The 22,905-nt window shown below is 39.9% G+C and overlaps 1 protein-coding gene across 1 annotated transcript in view; it reads right to left on the minus strand.

Moving 5' to 3' along the window:
• Positions 1–22,905, minus strand: part of ULK4 (unc-51 like kinase 4) — a 512,005-nt gene that overhangs the window by 329,774 nt on the left and 159,326 nt on the right. The window contains exons 28-29 of the mRNA XM_082849145.1: positions 6,029–6,080; positions 5,785–5,929 (exon numbers count right to left, since the gene is read on the minus strand). Coding sequence (XP_082705271.1) covers positions 5,785–5,929; positions 6,029–6,080 — 197 coding nt within the window. The remainder of the gene's footprint in view (positions 1–5,784; positions 5,930–6,028; positions 6,081–22,905) is intronic.

The raw sequence follows: 22,905 nt of genomic DNA on the forward strand, positions 1-22,905 counted from the left end.
TAAAATTAAATCTTATCTCTTTGCTGGAAAAAGTCATGGCAATTTTCTGAGTATATGTGGTTTATCTTTCTTCCCAGAAAAAAACTTTTCCTCATTAACCATACAGATAGCAGTTACGTTCCTGGCATTTCAACTATCTTGAAGAAAGGAGGAGAAATGGAAAGCAGGAAGGGGAAGGAGGAAGGGAGGGCACACACACCAAGTCAATGGCAGAGCCGAGATTTGAATACAAATACATTCTAATCACAAGATCCACATTACCAATGAACACTACTACCAGCTTCAATAAGCATATGGTTTTCTCAAGCTGGTGGCCAAAGAGGAAGTCAGAGTAATGGCAAGCATGAAGGGGATTTGACAAACCACTGTTGACGTGAAGATGCAGGGGCCACGTGCAAAGAATTACGGGCACCTAAAAGAACGTGAGGCAGCACAGAAACAGTGACTTTGGTCCTGCATCTGTATACTGGGATGAATGATGACCCCCAAAAGATATGTCCAAGTGCTGACCCCCTGTGAATGTGACCTTATTTGGGAAAAGGGTCTTTACAGAAGTAGGTAAGGATCTTGAGGTAAGATCACCCTGAATTTAAGGGTAGGCCCTAAAGATAATGACAGATGTCCTTACAAGAGAGAGGCAGAGGCGACTTACAGATGTAGGTAAGGATCTCGAGGTAAGATCACCCTGAATTTAAGGGCAGGCCCTACATATAATGGCAGATGTCCTTACAAGAGAGAGGCAGAGGCGAATGTGAGGCAGACACACAGGGGAGAAGGCCACGCGAAGACAGACACAGACTGGAGAGATGCTGCCATAAACCCAGGATGCCCGGCAGCCGCCAGAAGCTGGGAGAGATGAGTGGATCCACCCTCAGAGTCTCAAAAAAGAACTAACCCTGCTGACACCTTGATGTCAAACTTCCAGCCTCCTAAACTGTGAGAGAACACATTTCTGTTGTTTCAAGCCGGTAGCTTTGATATTTATTTAATTTATACTTAAACATTTATGACTTACAAACTTCTACGGTTAAAAAAAATGATTAATTTATGAAATACCTGGCTCTACCAGACAATCCATTCCACAAAGGCAGAGGCTGTGCCTAGCTTAGTCATTATTAGAAATATGCCTATGAAATAAGATGGATACAGTTAGTATCAGTGAATGAACAGGCTGATGAAGAGAGAAAACGTTTTCTCCCAAGCTTATTTCACAGAACTCTCACATACAGGTTTCTGCTAGAAATAAGCTGGTCTGCTTACTGCCCACCACTCTGCCACTTCCACACCTCTGCTTACCCCATTCCTGCCTGGGGTAGCCACGCCTCTTCCATCCAATCACACCCAGGTTTCAAAGTCTAACTCAAATACCATCTCTCTATATGTGGTTATTACATAATCCTCCACATACAAAAGGCACTAAACAAATGCTTGTAACTAAACTTCATCTCTTTAGAAAGCAAAGCATGCACAGTGAGAAGGGGTAACAGTTCTTTGATATTCACAATTTATATAGTAAGCCATTCACTCATGCCACCTATGATAGAAGGGGTGACGCGTCAACTTGACTGGGCCACAGGCCACCAACGTTTGATTACTGGTGTGTCATCAAACATTCTGGGTGTGTCAGTGAGAGTATTTCTGGATGAGATTAACGTTTGAGTCAGTAGACTGAGTAAAGCAGATTGCCCTCCCTACTGTGGGTGGGCCTCATCTAATCCACTGAAGACCAAAATAGAACAAAAAGACTAAGTAAGAAGGAACTCCTCCTGCCCCACTTCCTTGAGCTGGGACATGGGTCTTTTGCTGCCTTTGGTCTTGAATGGAAACATCAACTCTTCTTGGGTCTCCAGCCTGTCAGCTTTCAGACTAGTACTGGTAAGTATACCCTCAGCTCTCCTTGTTCTCAGACCTTCAGACTCAAACTGGAACTATACCATTGGCTCTCCTGGGTCCCAGCCTGCACACTGCAGATCTTAAGACTTCTTAGCCTCCATAATCATGTAAGCCAATTCCTTATAATAAAACTCAATCTCCATCTCAATCTCAATCTCTCTCTCTCTCTCTCTCTCTCTATATATATATATATATATATCCTATTTGTTCTGAGAACCATAACTAATACTTATTTTAATATGATATTTATTCTTACAACTGAATTTTCATTCATGTCACACCGCAGTTCTGAAAAGCACCTGGAACAGAGGTATTACATGGTTTAACAAGATTAAATTATTGTGCTCCCTGAAAATTTTGTAACAGCCATTAGAAAAGACATCCACTCTTTTCGCTAGAATCATCAACCAGGAGCCACTTAACCACCAAGTACAAAGAGCCTCTTTGAGAACAAAGCCACATAGATGAAGGCAGAGAAGAGATGGTAAGAAAGAGACATACACACAGTACTGTAGACATAATTCAAACCCCTGAATCCAGCTATATTTGACACCAGCACAAGTCTCTGACTTCTTCATTATGTGAGCAAATAATTACTTTGCAAATTAGTCTGAGTTAAGTATTACTGTTTGCAAATAAAATCGTCTTAACTGGGGCTTCCCTGGTGGTGCAGTGGTTGAGAATCCGCCTGCCAATGTGGGGAACACGGATTCGAGCCCTGGTCTGGGAAGATCCCACATGCCGCGGAGCAACTAAGCCCGTGTGCCACAACTACTGAGCCTGCACTCTAGAGCTCATGAGCCACAACTACTGAGCCTGCGTGCTGCAACTACTGAAGCCCGTGCACCTAGAGCCCGTGCTCCGCAAGAAGAGAAGCCACCGCAATGAGAAGCCTGCACACCGCAACAAAGAGAAGCCCCCGCTCGCCGCAACTAGAGAAAGCCACGTGCAGCAATGAAGACCCAACTCAGCCAAAAATAAATAAATAAAATAAATAAATTTATTAAAAAAAAAGAAATCGTCTTAACTAATACAACACTTACAGGTGAAAAGATTGAAAAGATTGTCACCTTGGCTTTACCCAAATTATTTTTTAAGGTGAAAGAAGGATTAAAACTTTAACAAAATTAAAAGGATCGACATTAATATGTCTATTTGCACATTGAAGCAGGTTTTATATAGCTCTTATAAACTCTAGAAACTTCATTATTCTTAAGCCATTATATGCACATACTCATTGAAGAACATGAATTTTCCATTATGAGCATTTCTAAACTTATTAATTACCAAGAGCTATCTTCAAAGACCAAATTCCTTGTCAAGGTTTCTAGTTTTCCAGTATCAAAGTTAAATGAATTCATCATTTGTATTTCATTTTTTTAAATTTCTTTACATAATATTTATTGAGCCCTTACTATATATGCCAGGTGGGCACAATCATCAGCATCTATTTAATGGCCACTTCTATGAAGTATGTAGTATTACTATCACTGTACCATTACAATCTTCATTTTAAAGTTTAATAGGAGGGATTACAATGTTCCTAATAATAACAGTAGTGGTGCTACATATTTGTCAAGAACGTACTATGGGGGATTTCTCTGGTGGTCTAGTGGTAAAGAATCTGCCTTACAATGCAGGGCATGTGGGTTCGATCCCTGGTCAGGGAACTAAGATCCCACGTGCTGCGGAGCAACTAAGCCTGCGTGACACAACTACTGAGCTTGCGCTCCTCAACTAGAGAGCCCACGCGCCCTGGAGCCCGCACGCCACAACTAGAGAAGAGAAAAAACAACCCACACGCCACAACTATAGAGAAGCCCGCATGCCTCAACAAAGATCTCGCATGCTGCAACTAAGACCCAATGCATCCAAAGATAAATAAAATAAACAATAAAAAAAACATACTATGTCCCACACACTGTACTAAGTGCTTTACAAGAAGTATCCCACATAATCCTCATTTCTGAATCTTCTAAATTAGGTACTATTATCCTCATTTTATAGATGAGGAAACTGAGGCTTAAAGAATTAAATGCAGAGCCAAGACCTGCACTTCACATCAGAATCAGTACACAAGGTTTGAAAACATTCCACACCACATCCCAATAAATCCCATAACATTATCCAAAGTGCATTTCAAATTGCTTAATCAAAACCTGAGCTCATCTACATTACATTTGTTCTTGAGTTGCCATGTGGTTTACATTTGTGTTTTCCTCTTTAATTCCTCATCTCTGGAAAAGGTAAAGATGCCCATTAAAGGAAATACATATTATTTATGATAGCTCAAATGAATAAAACAGGAGCACTAAAATTATAGATTCAATACTTTTCATACTACAGACTGTTCCATAAGTGGGCAGACTTTAGAAACGATGAGATTTTATTTCAAATGTGCATCGGTGCTAACAAACTATTGTTAAACTGAGAAGTCTTGCTGGAGGAAATCCTGTCCCTCTTGGGGGACATCTCAGGTCCTGAAAAATGCTTCAGCACAAGTCGTCGGGTAGCAGATAAGATGGCACTGATAGCATTAATTAATCCCATGAAACAAGACTGGAATCTTATATCTACCCACATTAAGTACAAACCACACATGCACACACACATATATAACAAATGCAACCAAAAATATATTCATTGATAGTTTATCACTGAGAAAGCTCCACATGACAAAGTTTAATTGTTTTTCATATAGATAATCATTTTCTTATTTTGAGTATCAAAAGTATTCTTACTGTATGTATTACCAGGAGTCTCCCTGAAGCCAACTGCAGAAGCACGGGAAGCAAAAAGAACCAAGGGGCTAGCTTGTAAATCAAGCCGTCACAGGTCAAGCTCCCGTCAGTCAAGACAGGCTCCCTCAGCTGGGAGAAGGGTTGTCACACGCTGGCTACACACTTCATAAAATATACCTTCCTAAGCCAACAAGGAGTGGTTGAGCTCTTCGGAATATAATTAGGTCTGGTTTCTATATTGCGCAAAAAAAAAAAAAGGTTTTTTAATAAGAACAGATCTTGAGAAGTTTAACAAATATGGGGGAGCATCTGGTGGAGCTGCCATCCTTGAAAACTTGCTGAACTGACTCAGACTGCAGGCCAGGCCCTGAGGAAGCAGGATCAGGCAGGCGCTTTAATGCCTGACGCGCTTTCCAACATTTGTTTAATTTTATAAAAAATTTATTTAATAGTGATATGTGGCATGCACTTTTTTTAAGCTTCAATTTTTTTTAACTTCAACTTTTTTCTTTGATAAAATTTACAGTGTTGTCTGAATTATAAGGTGCCATTTTAGAGCTTAACATATTTGCATTGGGTGCTCTTAGCAGTCATCCTATTGTGTGTGTGCTGTGTGAGCAATGGAGTAAAAGGAAAAAAATACTCCCCTTCTGTTCATTAATACTCATTAACTGTTCTGCCAGCATCCCTCCCCCGCAAAAAACATTCTGTTTTTAACTCAACTTAATTTCCATTCCAAGAGTTTGGAGGGGAGGAAAGGAAGATTTCTTTCCATCTCTATTATTTCTGAGTAGGTCCAGGAAAAGTCCCAATTTTATGTTCAGGAGTCTTGTCATGTGGACCTTGAATAATAAACCTTATCCCTCTGGCCACAAACATTTTTAAATCTGCAAAACTCCAGTCATGTCCCCTGTAGAAAACAGATAAAGTTCTAAATGAATGTTTTTGAAGATGGACTGAGATTCTCCTGCATCCTGTGCAGCATAGTAGTTACTGCCTCTCTTTCTAGACCTCTTTTACAGCGAGTGCATAAGCCCCCGGACAAAAATATAAGGTCCCTGCGACCCCGAGCCCATCATTGGACCTCGTTTGCCAGAAGCATCCTGGGCACCCTACACTTCTCTGCCTGAGTGCAGTGCATGGGACTTACTGGGGAAGTAAGACATCTCTAATGAGAGCCAGAAGACTGCTGTCAGAATCGACATTCGCCTCCTTCTTGCCATCACCAACCTCCTGGTTCACGAGCAGAGATGTGGTTTCTGAGAGCAGCCGCAAGCTGAAGAGTCTCCACTCCACTTGAAAGAAAAAAAAATGCCAAGAACGTGACCACATGGAGATAGAATGAAAACAGAATGTGTAACTGATGGAATTCTCACTGATGTGGTCACACTTACCATTCCCGCTTTGAACCAAGGAGACCAAGGGTGGCAGGATATAATCAACCACCTAAAAGGAAAGACGTAAAAGACTTGGTTCAAATCCCTACAAACAAAAAACTGATATTGTTAGCGAACTCAAGTCCGTGTGCCTGACACACAGTGAGGCCAAACAATACTGAAACGTCGGAGTTTGGAGCGGACAAAGGTTTATTGCAGGGCCCTGCAAGGAGACGGGTGGCTCTTGCCTTAAAAACCCTGAACTTCCCGAAAGCTTTGAGCAAAGCCCTTTTACAGGAAAGGTGAGGCAGGGGCAGAGTTAGTTTCTGGAAGCTTCTTGGTGTCAGATCCTTTGTTCCTGAGGTCGGGTCACGATGTTGCTGTAAACGTCCACCAAACAAATGTTAGTCTCTGTTCTGACAAGAAGGGGCAAGATCTCAAGGCTCAACTTTCACCCACCGAGGTCCAGGCCTCGTTAAGAGGAGAGGTCCCTGCGCGGGCCGGTCACCCTGCCCAGGAGCGCTGGTCCAGCACCCAGCCCGGGTCCTCCCGCCAGTGCCTAGCCCGGCTGAGGAGGCAGATCTCAGCTGGCGGCACCCTCAGTGCCAGGTCCCCAGACCCCGCCCAGCCGTCATCCCTGAGGGAGCCAGGCGCCCAGGACCCAGCCGGCCCTCAGGCTGCCCAAATCAGGGGCCGTGTCCCACGCACTGCAACCCACGGAGACCACCGCCACTGCCATTAGGTCGTGGAGGCAGGGATGGGGTAGAAGTTTGCCGCTGCCTCGAGGCCGAGCCTGGACCGTGGGCGGCCTGGTGAGGGCTCTGGAGCCCTGCAGGACACAGTCCGCAGCCTACCCCCAAGGCCCCCAGCTCACCCGTCGGCCCAAGGCCAGAGGGCCTGGAGGGCCCCAAGGAGAAGCCAGCCACGATCCGTCTCTCACCGCACTCTCTGCTACACGCAGACCACTGTGAGGCTGACTGTTGGGGGAGCAGGACATCTAACCACCCCACTAAGGGTCACACGCTGTCACTCGCAGCCGCTCCACCCCTATTACAATATCAACCACTACTCATGCCTTTTCCACTGACAGAATCATTAGTCAAAGGAGTGAAAAAAAAGCAACAGCTAAATTTACCCAGGATTTAAACTCTGCATGACATTTAATAAACCACCAAGCTCATTTAAATCTGAAAAAGTCCTCAGGTCAAAATGACATTATGGTCATCAAGACAGTAGTTTATCAAAACCTTCAGAGTTTATGAAAGGATCTTTAGTATATAATACAAACTCTGGTTGGCATGGGTTGACATTGAACCGTCAAATAAAGATATGTAAGCTGGTGATAATTAGTCAAGTTTAAAGTAAACAACAATTAAAATGTTGGAGGAAAAGGAGATACATAATCCTCATGTTTTTGCAAATACATCAAAGCGCTCTGACAAGTTAATCTTGGTGACTTTTAGAAATAGATTCCAAAGATCTAAACCCATTACACAAACCACCTCTACGATTTTCTAGTTATATCAGACAGAGCACAATCAAACATGGTTTGCAACCTACTCCAAAATAACAAATTTACACCCCAAATGAAAATGGATCATGAAGAAAGGACAAATCATTTCCACAGTGTAATTCTGAAAACTACTATCTCATTTGGTGAACTCTTTTGGTGACAATAAACAAAATTCCTGTTGTTTATAGCCGAACTGATTCCTGATCCTAAGATGTGTATTTGCTCTCCTCACCACACTGACAAAAGGGCAGGAAAAGCGGTCCACGGCCCAACACCACCCTCTTGCTGTCCAAACCAATGAAAGGATACCCTACACAGGTAAGGATCTCCACACATGGGTAAGGGTCCGTCAGTGTTACCCTGTTCTAGCTCCACTCCACAAAATAAGTTTACCGTAACATTATATCAAGATATTTGTACCACAACCCTAAGAACTAGGGATGTTTTGTTTACCCTCTTCCATTAAGTGACATCACATCACTCAAAGCATAGACATCAAGCTTCACTAAGGAAATTTTAGAACTCTAAACTCCCAGGTACATCAAAAGCAAAAACTATGCAAAGAAGAGAAATACATCCCACTATCAACCACTATCAACCCGCTCAACATCTATCTTGAAGGTTTGAGAGAACATATTAAGAGAGGAGTGGGACTGAAATTATCTACATGTCCAACTCAATCAGTTCGAAAACCAACAATTAGGCATGGTCCAAAAAGCAAGGCTGTCAGAAGATGAAGAGACAAAAATCAGTAGTTTTCCAATATGCCTACAACAACCAAACAAATAACATAATTAGAAAAAGATACCATTTACAACAGTAATAAAATTCTAAGGTGTCTACGACATCATGACTTTCATAGAAATATATATATATGTGTGTGTATATATATATACATATATATATATATAAAATATGTATGACAGCCATCGATGGACTTCTGAAAAACAGCTTGAAAGCTGTCACAACCATGCTCACAACAAGAGAAAAGACAAACTGAAAATCAGCAACTCTTCTCAGACATACCAGAGACTTCAAGTCACAGGGCAAACCAGCTGTCCCCCAGAAGTGAAGAGACAGGCAGAGACAGAGAATCATGGCTTAACAGGAGCAGAAACCACCAGTGGAGCCAGCAGCTGGAGCAAAAACATAAAGGGTAACTGACTAATTGCTGGTGTCTGAGCAGAAGAGAGAAAACCTCCTTCAGGCCCTGCGTGCACCTGCACCTGACAACGGGGAGGGGGGTGAGGTGAGAAGCACTTGTGAAGTTCACAGCCCAGGCGCACATGCTCAGAAGAGGAATGAGACCAAATCAGAGGGGCTACGGAACCCTCCTCCCCCCACCTCACCACATCAATAGGGCTCCTGTGTAATAACAGGATTACAACAGAGAGCTGCTTTATTATAAAGACACAGGCTTTATTTCAGAAGGAGCTATTAGGGAAACCCAAGACAACAGGAGAGACAAAATAAGGACATTATGGGGAATTTTAGCCTCTGAAACCTACAGCTACGGCAAACAGTAAACACAGCCTGGCTCTTAGCCAGATAAACATAAAATTTCACACTAACGGCTCAGTGATCTCAGTTCATTTTACCTGATACATCATGCTGGAGTGAAATATTTGAAGTGCTGAGAGGGAAAAAAACACCACCCTAGAATTCTGAGTGAAATTATCCCTCAAGAGTAAAAGGAAAAATAAAGACTTTCTCACACACACAATAACTGAAGAAATGTTTTGCCAGTAGACTTGCCTTGCAAGAAATGTTAAGTTTTTCAGAAAGAAGGAAAATGACATAGGTCAGACACTCAGATCTATACGTTAGAGAAAAAATAAATGAAGGTAAAATATAGTAATTGATGAGAAGCCTCAGAGAGGTCAACTCTGTGCAAATTAATCTGTAATTCCAATAAAAATAAATATTCTAACGAGGTTTGCATGAACTCCTCATACTGATTCTACAATGTATTTGGAAAGGAGAGGGTCAGGAATAATGGAAAATTTTCCAAAAAGCATGAGGCATATTTGGTTCACCTTCTCAAGTTTCCAAGTTTACTGTGATGGAAATAAACATGATGGCACAAGCAAAGGGGTAGACAAAGAGATTCATGGAACAGAACAGAGAGCCTAGAATCAGATACATATGGGAATGCAGTAAGTAGCAGATAGAGTACTACCAACAGTGGAAAAACATATAGACTATTCACTGAAGGGATAGGTACAATTTAGTTGTCTATTTGGTAAAAAAAATATCATAATGTTAAAAAAAAATTACTGGAGGCTTAAAGATCTAACAGTTAAAACAAAAGCTCTTAAAGGAAAACAAGAGAGAATGGCCTTTGTGTTATTAGAGTAGGAGAAGGCTTTTTAAATGATACCTAAAAAGTACAAACTAAAAGAAAATACTAACAGGGACTTCCCTGGTGGCGCAGCAGTTGGGAATCTGCCTGCCAATGCAGGGGACACGGGTTCGAGCCCTGGTCCGAAAAGATCCCACATGCCACTGAGCAACTAAGCCCGTGCACCACAACTACTGAGCCTGTGCTCTAGAACCTGCAAGCCGCAACTACTGAAGCCTGCTCACCTAGAGCCCGTGCTCTGCAACAAGAGAAGCCACAGCAATGAGAAGCCCACGCGCCGCAGTGAAGAGTAGCCCCCCGCTCGCCACAACGAGAGAAAGCCCGCGTGCGGTAACGAAGACCCAATGCAGCCCAAAATAAATAAATTTATTTTCTTTAATACTAATAAATTTGACATTGAAATGAAAAATACTCGTAGAAGATGAGTCCTCATAAACAAAATGAGAAGAAAAGCCATTGGCTAGGAGAAAGTTCTGCAATCCCTATAACTGACAATGGATGAATATGCAGAATACATGAACAGGGGACCGCCCGAAGGAGAATACCTAAATACCCAGTAACCATATCAAAACTACTCAACTCCACTAATAACCAGAGAAATGAAAGGTAGAATAAAACAGATACCAATTTACACAAATCCAGTTAGAAAATCACATAATACCAAGACTGGGGGAAATGGGTACTCACATACCACAAAAAAAAAAAATCAGTAAATCAGTATTTAACTTGGAAGAACAATTTCACAATATCAACCAAAGCTGAACATGAACACAGCATACAACTCAGCAATTCAGCTTCTACATGACATATTTAAAAACACTCACTGCAGATCTGATTTCAGGAGCGAAAAGAGAGTGAATAAATCATTACATTTATATTTCATTATTTAATGAAAACATCAACTTGCAAAATGATACAGGCAGCATGACACTGTGTATCCTGAAACAATACCTATAATCTTAAAATGCATACTAAATGTAAATTTCTGTATTAAAAATGTATTTCGTAAGTCTTCAAAGAAGAAATCTATTTAATTATAATATTATTTAATTTTTAAATTAACACAGTATTCCTCTGAATAACTCAAGGCAATTATAATAGCATCCCAAGATGATACAAATTTAATCCTTCCAACTGAGAATGATCCTTGAGAAGAAGTTAACAGGAGGGTGGTAATGGAAAAATAAAATGCTTTCTATAATACGTAAATGAAGAATACAAGAAGGTTTAGAACATTATCTGACTATTCACCTTTAATTCATATTTTTGGTGAGCGATGACAGTTGACTACTTTATCAAACGAAAGCTACCCATTAAGACATGAACTGAAAAATGAAATTACACTGAAAATATCTGCATGCTTAGCCAGTCAAACCAGGCAAAGGATATAAAAACTGAAGAACAATTTCATTAGTTTTATTTATACTCTATTCAATAACTACAGAGACTGAAATAATAAATGGTGTTCAGGAAAAGACTGTTGTTTTTTAAATCCTCACAAGAAAAAGGAGACCAGATATCTTTTGGCAAAATGTTCACTTAAAGTTACATATACAATGATTCCAGCAAAAAAGACAACATGAAAATAAAACATTTAAAATGTTAGTTACTTCAGAGATGAGAGCAAAGAAACATCTTTAGTTCCTGGAGTAGCGTTTAAGGCAGAAAATGTAAAGAAAATGTAACAAAGGAAGTTAAAGAAAATAAACCATTTCAATAAATTCCCATACAAATCAGAAGGGTATCTACTCTCAACAAAATGCAGGAGAGGGCTTCCCTGGTGGCGCAGTGGTTGGGAGTCTGCCTGCCAATGCAGGGGACACGGGTTCGTGCCCCGGTCCGGGAAGATCCCACATGCCGCGGAGCGGCTGGGCCCGCGAGCCATGGCCGCTGAGCCTGCGCGTCCGTAGCCTGTGCTCCGCAACGGGAGGGGCCACAACGGTGAGAGGCCCGCGTACCGCAAAAAAAAAAAAAAAAAGGCAAGGGAAAAAAGTCTGTATAACTGACACATCCCAACATTTACAAACATTAATTGTGTGTGTATATAATACATATACATGCACACACAAACATAAAATAGATGATTTAGATGAGCTCACAGTATGTAGGTAAGGGGATTTTTATCACCACCACTCTCAGAACTTAATAGCTACTAAGGGCCAGAAGGGAAATGAGCCCATTTTCAAATATGTATACGCATATGTATAAAGTAACTAACATTATATAAATTGGGATGTGGAGATAAAAGCCAGCGTTTCCTGGAAGAGGTTGGGATGTATTTTATTGTTGCTGCCACTGCCTTTAAACTAAAGGGCTGCCAGAAGTTAGATTTAAAGGCCTAGAGATCCATGCGATGACTTAGGCTTGCTTTCTTCTTTTTCTGAGATATTTAGAGTAATTTACTCCGAATTTAATTTGAAAACATTCACATGAGAATTAAAACAATCATCTAGACATACAATTTGCAAGATTCCAGTCAGAGATGAGAAAGGAACTCTAAACTGAGAGACTGTCTCAAGATGACAAATGAAGCAAAGTTCTAGTCTCAGCCTCCGGCCCCAAATCTCTGGAGGTCACAGGTACTCGCTCACAGAAGGGGACTGCTGCAAAATAAAAGAGCAGCTCCAAGGGCGCTCGAAGTGATCTGGGGGCACAGGGGAGAACAAACACAGGAAAAGGCTCTTGCAACCACAGTAACGATGGTTACTTGGGCCCAGGAGCAGGGCAAATTTTTTAAAAAAAATATCCTGACAACTATATCTCAGTACAAATGGTTTCCTATATAACCCTGTGCATTTTATTTAATTTGCTTTATGCATTTAAAAACACCATTCTTAGAAGGAGTCCGCAAACCTCGGCAGACTGCCCAAGGCTTCCAGCATACAAAACACAGGAACAAATGAGTCCAATGCCAAGAACACCACTAGGCTGGGCTCAGTGGTTTCTTGAACCCTTCCAAGGGTGGGCCACCTGTACAATATTTCTAGCTAATCCACATCTCTTGCAAAAAGGACTAATTTCACCGAAGGAAAAAATCTTTCTCACAAAAGTATCATCAATATAAAGACACCTCACAAGTGTGAACTTCTGATCAGAGTTTTTCAAATGCTAACTAATCACCCCTGGAGGATGTATTCCTGAAAGTGTACTTCACATATAAACTGACCTCTCCTAGGACAGAGATTAAAAGTAACTCATGCAAACAGACTCACAGACACAGAAAACAAAAGTAAGGTTACCAAAGGGGAAAGGGTGGGGAGGGATAAATTAGGAGTTTGGGATTAGCAGATACAAATTCCTATATATAAAACAGATAAACAACAAGGACCTACTATATAGCACAGGGAACTATATTCAATATCTTGTAATAAACTATAAAAGGATCTGAGAAAGTATATATGTATGTATGTATGTATTCAGATATATATATATATATATCTGAATCACTTTGCCATACACTAGAAACTAACACAAAATTGCAAATCAATTCTACTTCAGTTAAAAAAAAAAAAACTAACTCATGCATATAATTTCACACCTCTTGTGAAAGGTTAAGTAGTTTCAAGTAAATTACACTAGGTTTCTCAAAATAATACTCGGAGAAACCATAAAATGACTTATGAAATCGTTTCACACTCCTCTCCCTTTGTATACATGATTTTTTTCTGCCTATAACACCCACTCCTCCCACAGGAGCCCATCAGGAGTTGATTCCTACGTGCCTTCAAAATTTAGCTCAAGAATTGCCTCCTCTAAAAAATCATCTCCAGACCCTGTTAGACTGAGTAGGGCTCGCGGCATGCCCCAACACAGTCCAATCAACTACGGCGGTCCAATCTTTGCTTTCCATATGGGTCCCTTCCTCTCAAGCAACACTGAACCGATTCAGAGCAGGGCCTGATTCTAGCACCCCAGTGTATTCTCAGTGCTTCATTTAAACAGGTGGTTTGCAAAAGGCACTTATTATGAATATATGAGTAAACTAAATACTTAAGTGTTTTCTGTGTCCATATTTATATCACTGCTATACCTCTATTCATACTAATTTATCCTATTACTATGAATAGGATGTAAAAAACAACTTTGAAACATAAAAGGTACTTGTCCTATAGAATGCTAATTTCTCAAAAAAAAAAAAAAAAAAAACTCATTTGATTTTGTATCCTAGCTGTCAGCTGCCATCACCCCAAACTTTGAGCTTTAAAAGGAAAACCCTTAGCCCTGCACGCTCTAAGAAATCTAGTGTCCTCTCCAAGATTTATAGGAGTGTGCAAGGGCTTATTTACTTTCCATGGTTCATTGCCAATGCTTGAGTTTTTACCTCACTGACTCTAGTATTTTATCTGCTTTTCACCTTCTCCTAATGTTTGCCTCCAAGAGTCTGAATATACAAATGAACAGTGGTCAGACTACTTATGACAAAAGGACTCCAGCCGCAACCTGTGCAGGAAACAGCATGGAAGCCACATTGTAACAGCTGCAGCCATAAACTCAGAATGGTGAGGACTTGGTCGATAACTGCCAGCCTCACTCTTTTTTGTACTGTGTCCCCTTTGACTCAAGACCAACCAGAGAAACCTAAATACGCTCTCCTATCCAAACCAAACTACTGAGCCTGCGCATCTGGAGCCTGTGCTCCACAAGAGAGGCCGCGATAGTGAGAGGCCCGCGCACCGCGATGAAGACTAGCCCCTGCTTGCCACAACTAGAGAAAGACCTCGCACAGAAACGAAGACCCAACACAGCAAAAGTAAATTAATTAATTAATAAACTCCTACCCCCAACATCTTCAAAAAAAATAAAAAGAATGATTATCGATTAATCATGTTGCAGAATGTGTGATTCAAAAATATCACTTGGGGAGTGCAGTCTGACCCATGATGAACCTCAATCTGCATTTTGAGAAGTCACATGAAAATGGTATGCTTTTTTTTTTTGCGTGTATCTTTTTTTTTTATCTTTATTGGAGTATAATTGCTTTACAATGTTGTGTTAAGTTTCTGCTGTATAACAAAGTGTATCAGCTATATGTATACATATATCCCCATTTCCCCTCCCTCTTGCATCTCCCTCCCACCTTCCCTATCCCACCCCTCTAAGGTGGTCACAAAGCACCGAGCTGATCTCCCTGTGCTATTTTACATTTGGTAGGGTATATATGTCCATGCCACTCTCTCACTTCGTCCCACCTTACGCTTCACCCACACACACACAGTTTCCTCAAGGAAAATGGTATGCTTTAATGACAACCCAATGCCAAATGGCAATAAAATAGATAACAATGAAGAAGAAAAAAGGACAAAAACCTAAAAACTCTCTTTACCAAATCACTTCCAAGTCACAGTGAAGAATCTAGGATGACAAAAATCTAATACAGCTTATGACAGAGAAACTCTTCTAACCCTTCGAACTGGCATGGTTTGCTCATTGGTACTAGGTCTCCTTGTTAGAAAGAAGAGACTGGAACATCTGAGACAATAGACTGAGAGCCCTTTTGCTGCTGTGGAGTTAGATGATTTGTTCATCAGTGCCTTCCCCTTCTAGAATCTTCCACAGAACTTATAAACAACATGTATACCATTTAAATAAATACCACTGTAACTCTATGCAATGTCCCTGCATTAATGACTTTTCTCTATCATAAAATTCCACCATTCATTACTTTTTTTAGTTGCAGAGGTAATACACCTATATGGAGCAATCCAAGGAATTTTAATATTTAATGCTAGTGGTATTGCTTTCTTAAATAAAGATATTCATATGTGCTAAAGGCCATTTCACAACATGTCATAAAAACAGAGTCATTCTGAACTCTTTTTGAAAATGCAGATTCCCAAGTCTAGGGACTTTTTTATTTCTGTGCTCAAAAACTGGGTCCCTCATTCAAAAAACATGTGTCTGCATATGCACATTAATTACTACTAATGGTCCTCAACAACATGGCTCAGAAGAAATGAATGTCTGTGAGGTAGGGATGCTAAAGACAGCTCTAAGACCTTCAAGCTAAACAATCACAAATGCACTGAAACATGTAAATTACACTCACGCTAAACCATATTTCATTTGTTCTTAAGTAAAGCCACTGATGCCCAAGATGAAGATTTGTTTATAATTTTAAAAACTTCTTTTCCATTTTAAGAAAGGTTGAACATGAGATACTGAAGTTCAGCAGCTTTAAACTGTAAGTAACCACGTACCCACATTTAAATTTTCTTATTTCACAAAGAATAAAGCAACAATCTTATAACCTATGGAAAGTGTATTTCTAAACCTTAATCATTTAGAATGAAAGTACGCTTTATACTCTTATTTTTGTAGAGGGTGTTTTTTTCTTACTTTAAAAAAAATTTTACTGATGGAGGTAAATAATTTGAAAATGGAAGCTTACTATTCTAAGCACTCAACTAAAATTCCTATTCTACCTTTGAAAATTAATCAGCAGTTCCTTCATTTCAGCAGACCTTAAAAAAATCTGGTACATCTGACAGCACAACAATTAACATGTTCACACCAACTGCAAGTCTCCTTACCCCACACAAGGTACTGTCAGGTGTCCAGGAAAAACGTGCCTAGAACATGACCTCTACCACTGCTAATGGCAGAGCAGATGATTCAGAAGGCCCCTTTTGAGGAGAACAACTAACTATAAAAACTAGACACAACACTGTTTAAATCTTCTTTACAATATTAAGTGCTTAAAAAGATGTTAAGGAATTCCTGAGGCCACATCAGGTTGGCAAAATTTCAAAAGTCTGACAATACACTACTGGCAAGACTGGGGAGAAACAGGCCCTCTGATCACTGCTGGTGGGAAAGCAAAATAGTAAACCCATGTGGAAGGGACTCGGGAAGTATCTAGCAAAACTACATACGCATTTACCCTTTGATCCCACAGTCCAGGAATTTGCACTGAAGAGACACCTCCAACAGAAGGAAACTGCACATGCACAAGGTTATTTGTTTGTGATTGAAAAGATTAGAAACTACCCAAATGTCCACACATCAGAGGTGGGTTGAACAACCTATGAAGTACACAAACATGACGGAGTGCTACACTGCTCTTATGAAGAAAGAGATGGAATAATTTCCAGTATCCATACTAAATGAAAAAGCAAAGTGCAAAAGAGAAAATATAGTATGTTACTTCTTGTATAAGGAAGAAAGGGGAAATAAGAAAACGTTATCTCTACAAAAAGAAACACTGAAAGGACAAGCCAGAAAACGAGACTGGTTACCTATAAGAGTAGGGAGGGTATGATGGAATGGTGATGAAGTGAACAGGCTATATACCCGGAGGGGGAGAGGGGAAGGGAGTGATGGTGCTCTGAATATGTCTGTTTTTACAGTTTTTACTTTTGGAAGCATGCTAACCTTCTATTCAAAAAATAAAATCAATGCGCTTCCCTGGTGGCGCGGTGGTTGAGAGTCCGCCTGCCGATGCAGGGGACACGGGTTTGTGCCCCAGTCCGGGAAGATCCCGTATGCCACGGAGTGGCAGGGCCCGTGAGCCATGGCCGCTGAGCCTGTGCGTCCGGAGCCTGTGCTCCGCAACAGGAGAGGCCACAACAGTGAGGGGCCCGCGTACCGCAAAAATAAATAAATACATAAAATAAAAAAATCAAATCAAATCAAAAAGCATAAGAAGGGAAGAAAAGAAAACCTAAAATTGAAAGCAAATTGAAAATAAATCAACTACATTTCAAATGAATATTATTCAATATGACCACACTAAAAGGGAAGACGGGGCACTAATCCAAGTATTGACTGTACACCCCAGCCTTGCTTGGGTGACATCTGGGAGGTGGGGGGAGGAGGAAATTCTGCAAACAAATCCTGATTTCATGAGGTTTGTTTTCGTACTGGTCTGGGTAAAGCAATTCTGCAACAATTTCAGACATATTATAACATTAAGCAAATGAGGAAATGTGCTGATGTTGCTGGAAGCCAGAATTTTACAAAGGAAGAAAGGACACAAAAATATGGAATGGGGCAAGGCAAGAAAGAACCATGTGGGGATGAACTGGATGTGAAGACACTGGTGTGAACTCATGATTTCAAAATATGTTTATGTGTGTGTACGTGTATATGTAAGTATGCATACAAGTGTGTCCTCTGTGTGTTCATACGTGTACTTACATGTATATATTTCCTAGCTCTGTTTCTTGGAAGGGTCTAGAAGCTAAGACATCCCAGGAGACAGGAGACATTTAGCGCCCTGATTGTGGTCTCTAAAGCCATTTCCCATGAAAGGGAACCAGGGCTCCTCAAACAAATGACTGATTCTAGAGCCAGGTCAGGTTAGTTACAAGCTGAGGCAAGAATATCTTGCTGTGACACAAAGTAAAAACTCACTCAAAAAATGAGAGGATATGTCACAAGGACAGAGGAGCCAACTTGAAAGGCCAAATCTGATATAATTAGAGCACCAAAATAATTATAGTAATGAAGCCATCGAAAAAAATAGGAATTTGTGGTAGACAGAATGATGGTAGACAGAAAGATGTCCACACCCTTATCCCTGAAACCTGTTCATTTGTTACCTTACACAGCAAAAGGGATTTTGTAGATGTGATTAAGTTAAGGAACTTGAGGTGTTTATCCTGGATTATACAGGTGGGCCCAATGTAAAATCAAAGGTCCCTGACAAGAGGGCCAGAGTCAGAGAAGAAGATGTGACAACAAAAGCAGAGGTGAGAGAGAGAGATTTGAAGGTACTACACTGCCAGCTTCAAAGATGGAGGAAGGGGTCACAAGTCAAGGAATGCAGGCAGCTCTTAGAAGCTGGAAAAGCCAAACAAACAAACAAACAAACAGATTTTCTCCTTAGATCCTCTAAAAGGAACACAGGTAGGCTGACATCTTGCTTGTAGCCCCAAAGACCCGTTCTGTACTTCTGACCTACAGAATTCTAAAATAATAAATCTGTGTTTTTTTAAGCCACTAAATTTGTGGTAATTTGTTATAGCAGCTACAGGAAACTAATACAGAATACAAGTCCATGTCAATGATACATAGATATGCTAATTCATATCAGTTAACTTCATTTAAAAAATAGGCTTAAAAAAATAGGCTTACATTAAGCTCTAAACACTTTATTAGAAAAAAATTTTCATATCTATGTAAACTTTTTAATATAACACAAAGATGTACTAATCCTAAGTATATAACTTAGTTAACCTTCACAATATGAAAACACTCATATTACTAGCACCCAGGTTAAAAAAAAAAAAAAGGCACTTCCAGGACATTTTGGACAAAGCCCCCTTGTAAACCCTTAATTGCCCCAAGGGTATCCACTAACCTGACTTGTAACTGATTAGTTTTCTCTGTTTTTAAACTTAATGCAAATCAATCATGTTATTTTGTATTTGTTATCTTTGTCACAGATTAACTTTGTGAGATTTATCCATGTTCTTAAGTGTAACTACAGATCGTTCATTTTCCTTGCTGCATAGTATTCTATTGCATGACCAAATCATAGTTTACTTACCCATTAGATTGTTGATTGGCATTTGGATAGTTTCCCATTTGGGGCTATGAGCATCCTCTATGTGTATATGGGTGAACATATGCTTGCATTTCTATTGAATGTATATTTATAGGTGAAATTGCTGAGTCATAATGTATTTATGTTTACTTTCAGTAGCTACTACCAAACAGGTTTCCAAAGGAATTGTACCAACTTACATTCCCACTAGAAGTTTCTGAGAGTTCCATTTGCTCTACATCCTCACCAGCTCTTGGTACTAACTCAAAACTTTAGTTTCATTCAAGTTAAACTACTCAATGTTTATTCGCCTCCAGCCTTCAGTTTAAAAACTTACAAAAGGACAGGCTTTTCATTATAGAAGGTATTATGGCTTAGCTTAAAGCCATGGCTTAAGCTTTTATGGTGTTTAAACAGATTATATTTTAGGCAACTTATGTATATTACTGTTAGAAATTTCTAATAAAGAATCATTTTTATTTTCCCCTTTGCTATTAATAACATTTTTTTTGAAACCACCATGAATGGGAACAAATTCTCTGTACAAACCAAATCATTATGGTATTTCTAACTGCTCTGCAAGCCACACTGATAATTTCCAACTATGAGGCACTAAATGATCTCAACTATGGGAAAAAATGTGAGTTAACTATCTGTGCTCGGCAAGAATTAAATGCATGTAACCACTTCCATATAACAAAGTACTGACCAGTACCCTTGAATATAGTTTGTGCTAACATTCCCAACAATGTGATACCCTTTGCGGTGCTGGATCTTCAATTTCACGTATTCCAGTCATGCTCAACAAGAGGTAATTAGAGGATTTCCCATGAGTTACAGCATTAAAAAAATATGTTTTAGGAAGTCCATGAGTTACAATGATAGCTTTCCTATAGTAACACAGGCTGTCCTTGCAATGATTATTATGGTAGCACTTCATGATTAGAAAGTAAACTAATTAAATGTCTAATATAAGTATAGACATTTGTAAATACTGGATCTTAACAAATTATCCATGGGGTTACTGCTCATTAAGGAGAAGAATGAATAAGCAACACTCAAGCAAGTAGTATCTCAATGGAAGACTGAGAAATCATTGCTAAGAAAGTGACCATAACAAACAGGCTTTCTGGCAATAGTGGGTATGGTTATTTGGATTAATTCTCTCACTGAAAATTCACAATGAAAAATTGCCAGATAAAATATCAACAAGCAAAACCTTAAAATATTTAAGACCTGAAAAGGCAGTGGGGGAGCCTTCCTACCAATTTCTGAATGAAAGCCTTAACTAGAGAGTTGAGTAGAACATATGAGCATGGAACTGACAGTGCTCTGGAGGCATTTACCAATACCACAAACACAAGGCTCCGATGGAGGCCAGTGGGACCAGAGAGACAGGGGTCTGAGCTCACGTCTGCCTAGCGTGTGGAGTTTTGGGAGTCCTCTACACGGAGCTGGGCACTTTGCGGCGGGTGTGGGGATGATACCCTCAGAGTTAGGAAAACCAGATCTAGTCACTAACCCCTCCACATAAATTCACACTCCTGGGAACTGCTGAGAAGGCTGCCCTGAGAAGTTATGCTCTCAGACCTACGGTCTCAGGAATTTTCACACGGGGTACAAATGACCATGGTCTGAGGTAGCCCTGGCTGGCAGGGCCCCAACAAACATGAAGCCTCTTGGAGGAGGGAACATCCACACTAGGCTTGAGGAAATGCCCACAAACAGATTTCAAGTCCCATGACCAACACGCAGTAAACGTTAACAAGGTGTGCAAGAAAACAAGACGAAGTGGGTATGAGCAAGATATAACAGACACCACATCACAGTCTTCTGACACTGAAATTATGAGACATTGTAAAATATCTACATCTAACAAATGTGAATAAACAAAGCACAAACTGGGAAATAACTATAAGGAAGAGGAAATTATAAAAAGCAATACAGTAGACTCAATAAAACAGACAAGCAGAATTTCTAGTGACAACATAACTTCTACACATGAAAAACAACCAAAATTTAAAACATTGTGGATGTATTTGGCACCAGACTGAACACAGAAGACAGAAACAGAGCAAAATTAACCACAATATAACTGAGAGAGAAGGGTGAAATATACAGAAAGACAGTAAGAAGTATAGAAAATACAGTGAGAAAGTTTAATATACACGGGATCTGAGCTGCTAAAAGGAGACGGAGCAGGGGAGGGAGAAGATAAGCAGAGATGAGGGTTGAGAATTTTGCAACGCTGAAGAAAAAGGGACAATCCACAGATTCAAAAAGTACACAGAATCCTCAGCAGAATATACAAAAAGAAGTTCATATTTAGTATGACACAGTGAGTCTATAGAAACCAAAGGCCCTCCCCCCTCCACCCCAGAAAAAGTCTTAGGAGGAAACAAGGAACAGAGAGACACATTATCTTCACAGGAAAAACCGACTATCAGTGAACTTCTCAATAGCAACAACCCAGAACATACGATGATGAAATAGTATCTTCACAGTACTAAACAACAACAAAAGTTAACTGCCAACCTAGAATTCAACACTCAGAAAAAAAAAAATCTCCCTCAAGAAACAAAGACTTTGGGACTTCCCTGGTGGTCCAGTGGTTAAGACTCCGTGCTCCCAATATAGGGGGGCTGGGTTCAATCCAGGGTCAGGGAACTAGGTCCTGCATGCTGCAACTAAAAGGTCCCGTATGCCGCAACTAAGACCCGACGCAGCCAAATAAAATAAATAAATATTTGGGGAAAAACAAAAAGAAACAATGACTTTATCAGACAGAGTTTGCCACCAGCTCACCCAAAGCTAAGGAAAACTGTGAAGGATGAATGTCAGTCAGAAATAAGTGAACCCAGATGGAAGGACTGAGAAGAAAGAAAGAAAGAAAAGCAAGAAAAGTAGTAAATATGGGGGCAAAGGCAAATGAACATATTATAGTAGTAATAATGAGTATTCTTTTATCATTTCATAACAAAAGGGAGTTAAAAAGAGAGAGAAACAAGACAGACTTTAAAATATCAAAAAATATATATATATCAGGTAAAAGTTACATATATATCATGAGAGGACTAAATGGAGTTGAGTAGGCTATGGCCTGTATTTTACTTAAAGAAAAGATCATTTCTTTTTAAGTTCAGCTTTTGCTACCAACCTTACATAGAGAAAAAAAATGCAGAAAAAAGTTAGCCAACAGAAAAGAAAGATAAGAAAGTAGAAGTAGGAAAAGAGAAAATATGTACGACAAAGCTTGAAAGAAGATGGTGGAATGAATCTAAATATACTAACAATTACAGTAAATGTAAATGGAGTACATGTTCCGGGGAAAAGTCAAATTAGATTTTTTTAAGTACTATATGATATTTACTTGACACAGATCTAAACATAAGGACAGAGAGATGTTGAAAGGAAAAGAATGAGAGAAGATGTATCAGGAAGCAAGCAGGTATGATTATATTAAGCTGGGATGAAACAGATCTTAAGATAAAAACATTACTAGAAAATAAAGGTCACTTTACAATGAGAAAAAG

This window comes from Leucopleurus acutus (genome assembly GCF_964270905.1).
Source record: "Leucopleurus acutus genome assembly, chromosome: 10".
In the NCBI taxonomy this organism is placed as follows: Eukaryota; Metazoa; Chordata; class Mammalia; order Artiodactyla; family Delphinidae; genus Leucopleurus; species Leucopleurus acutus.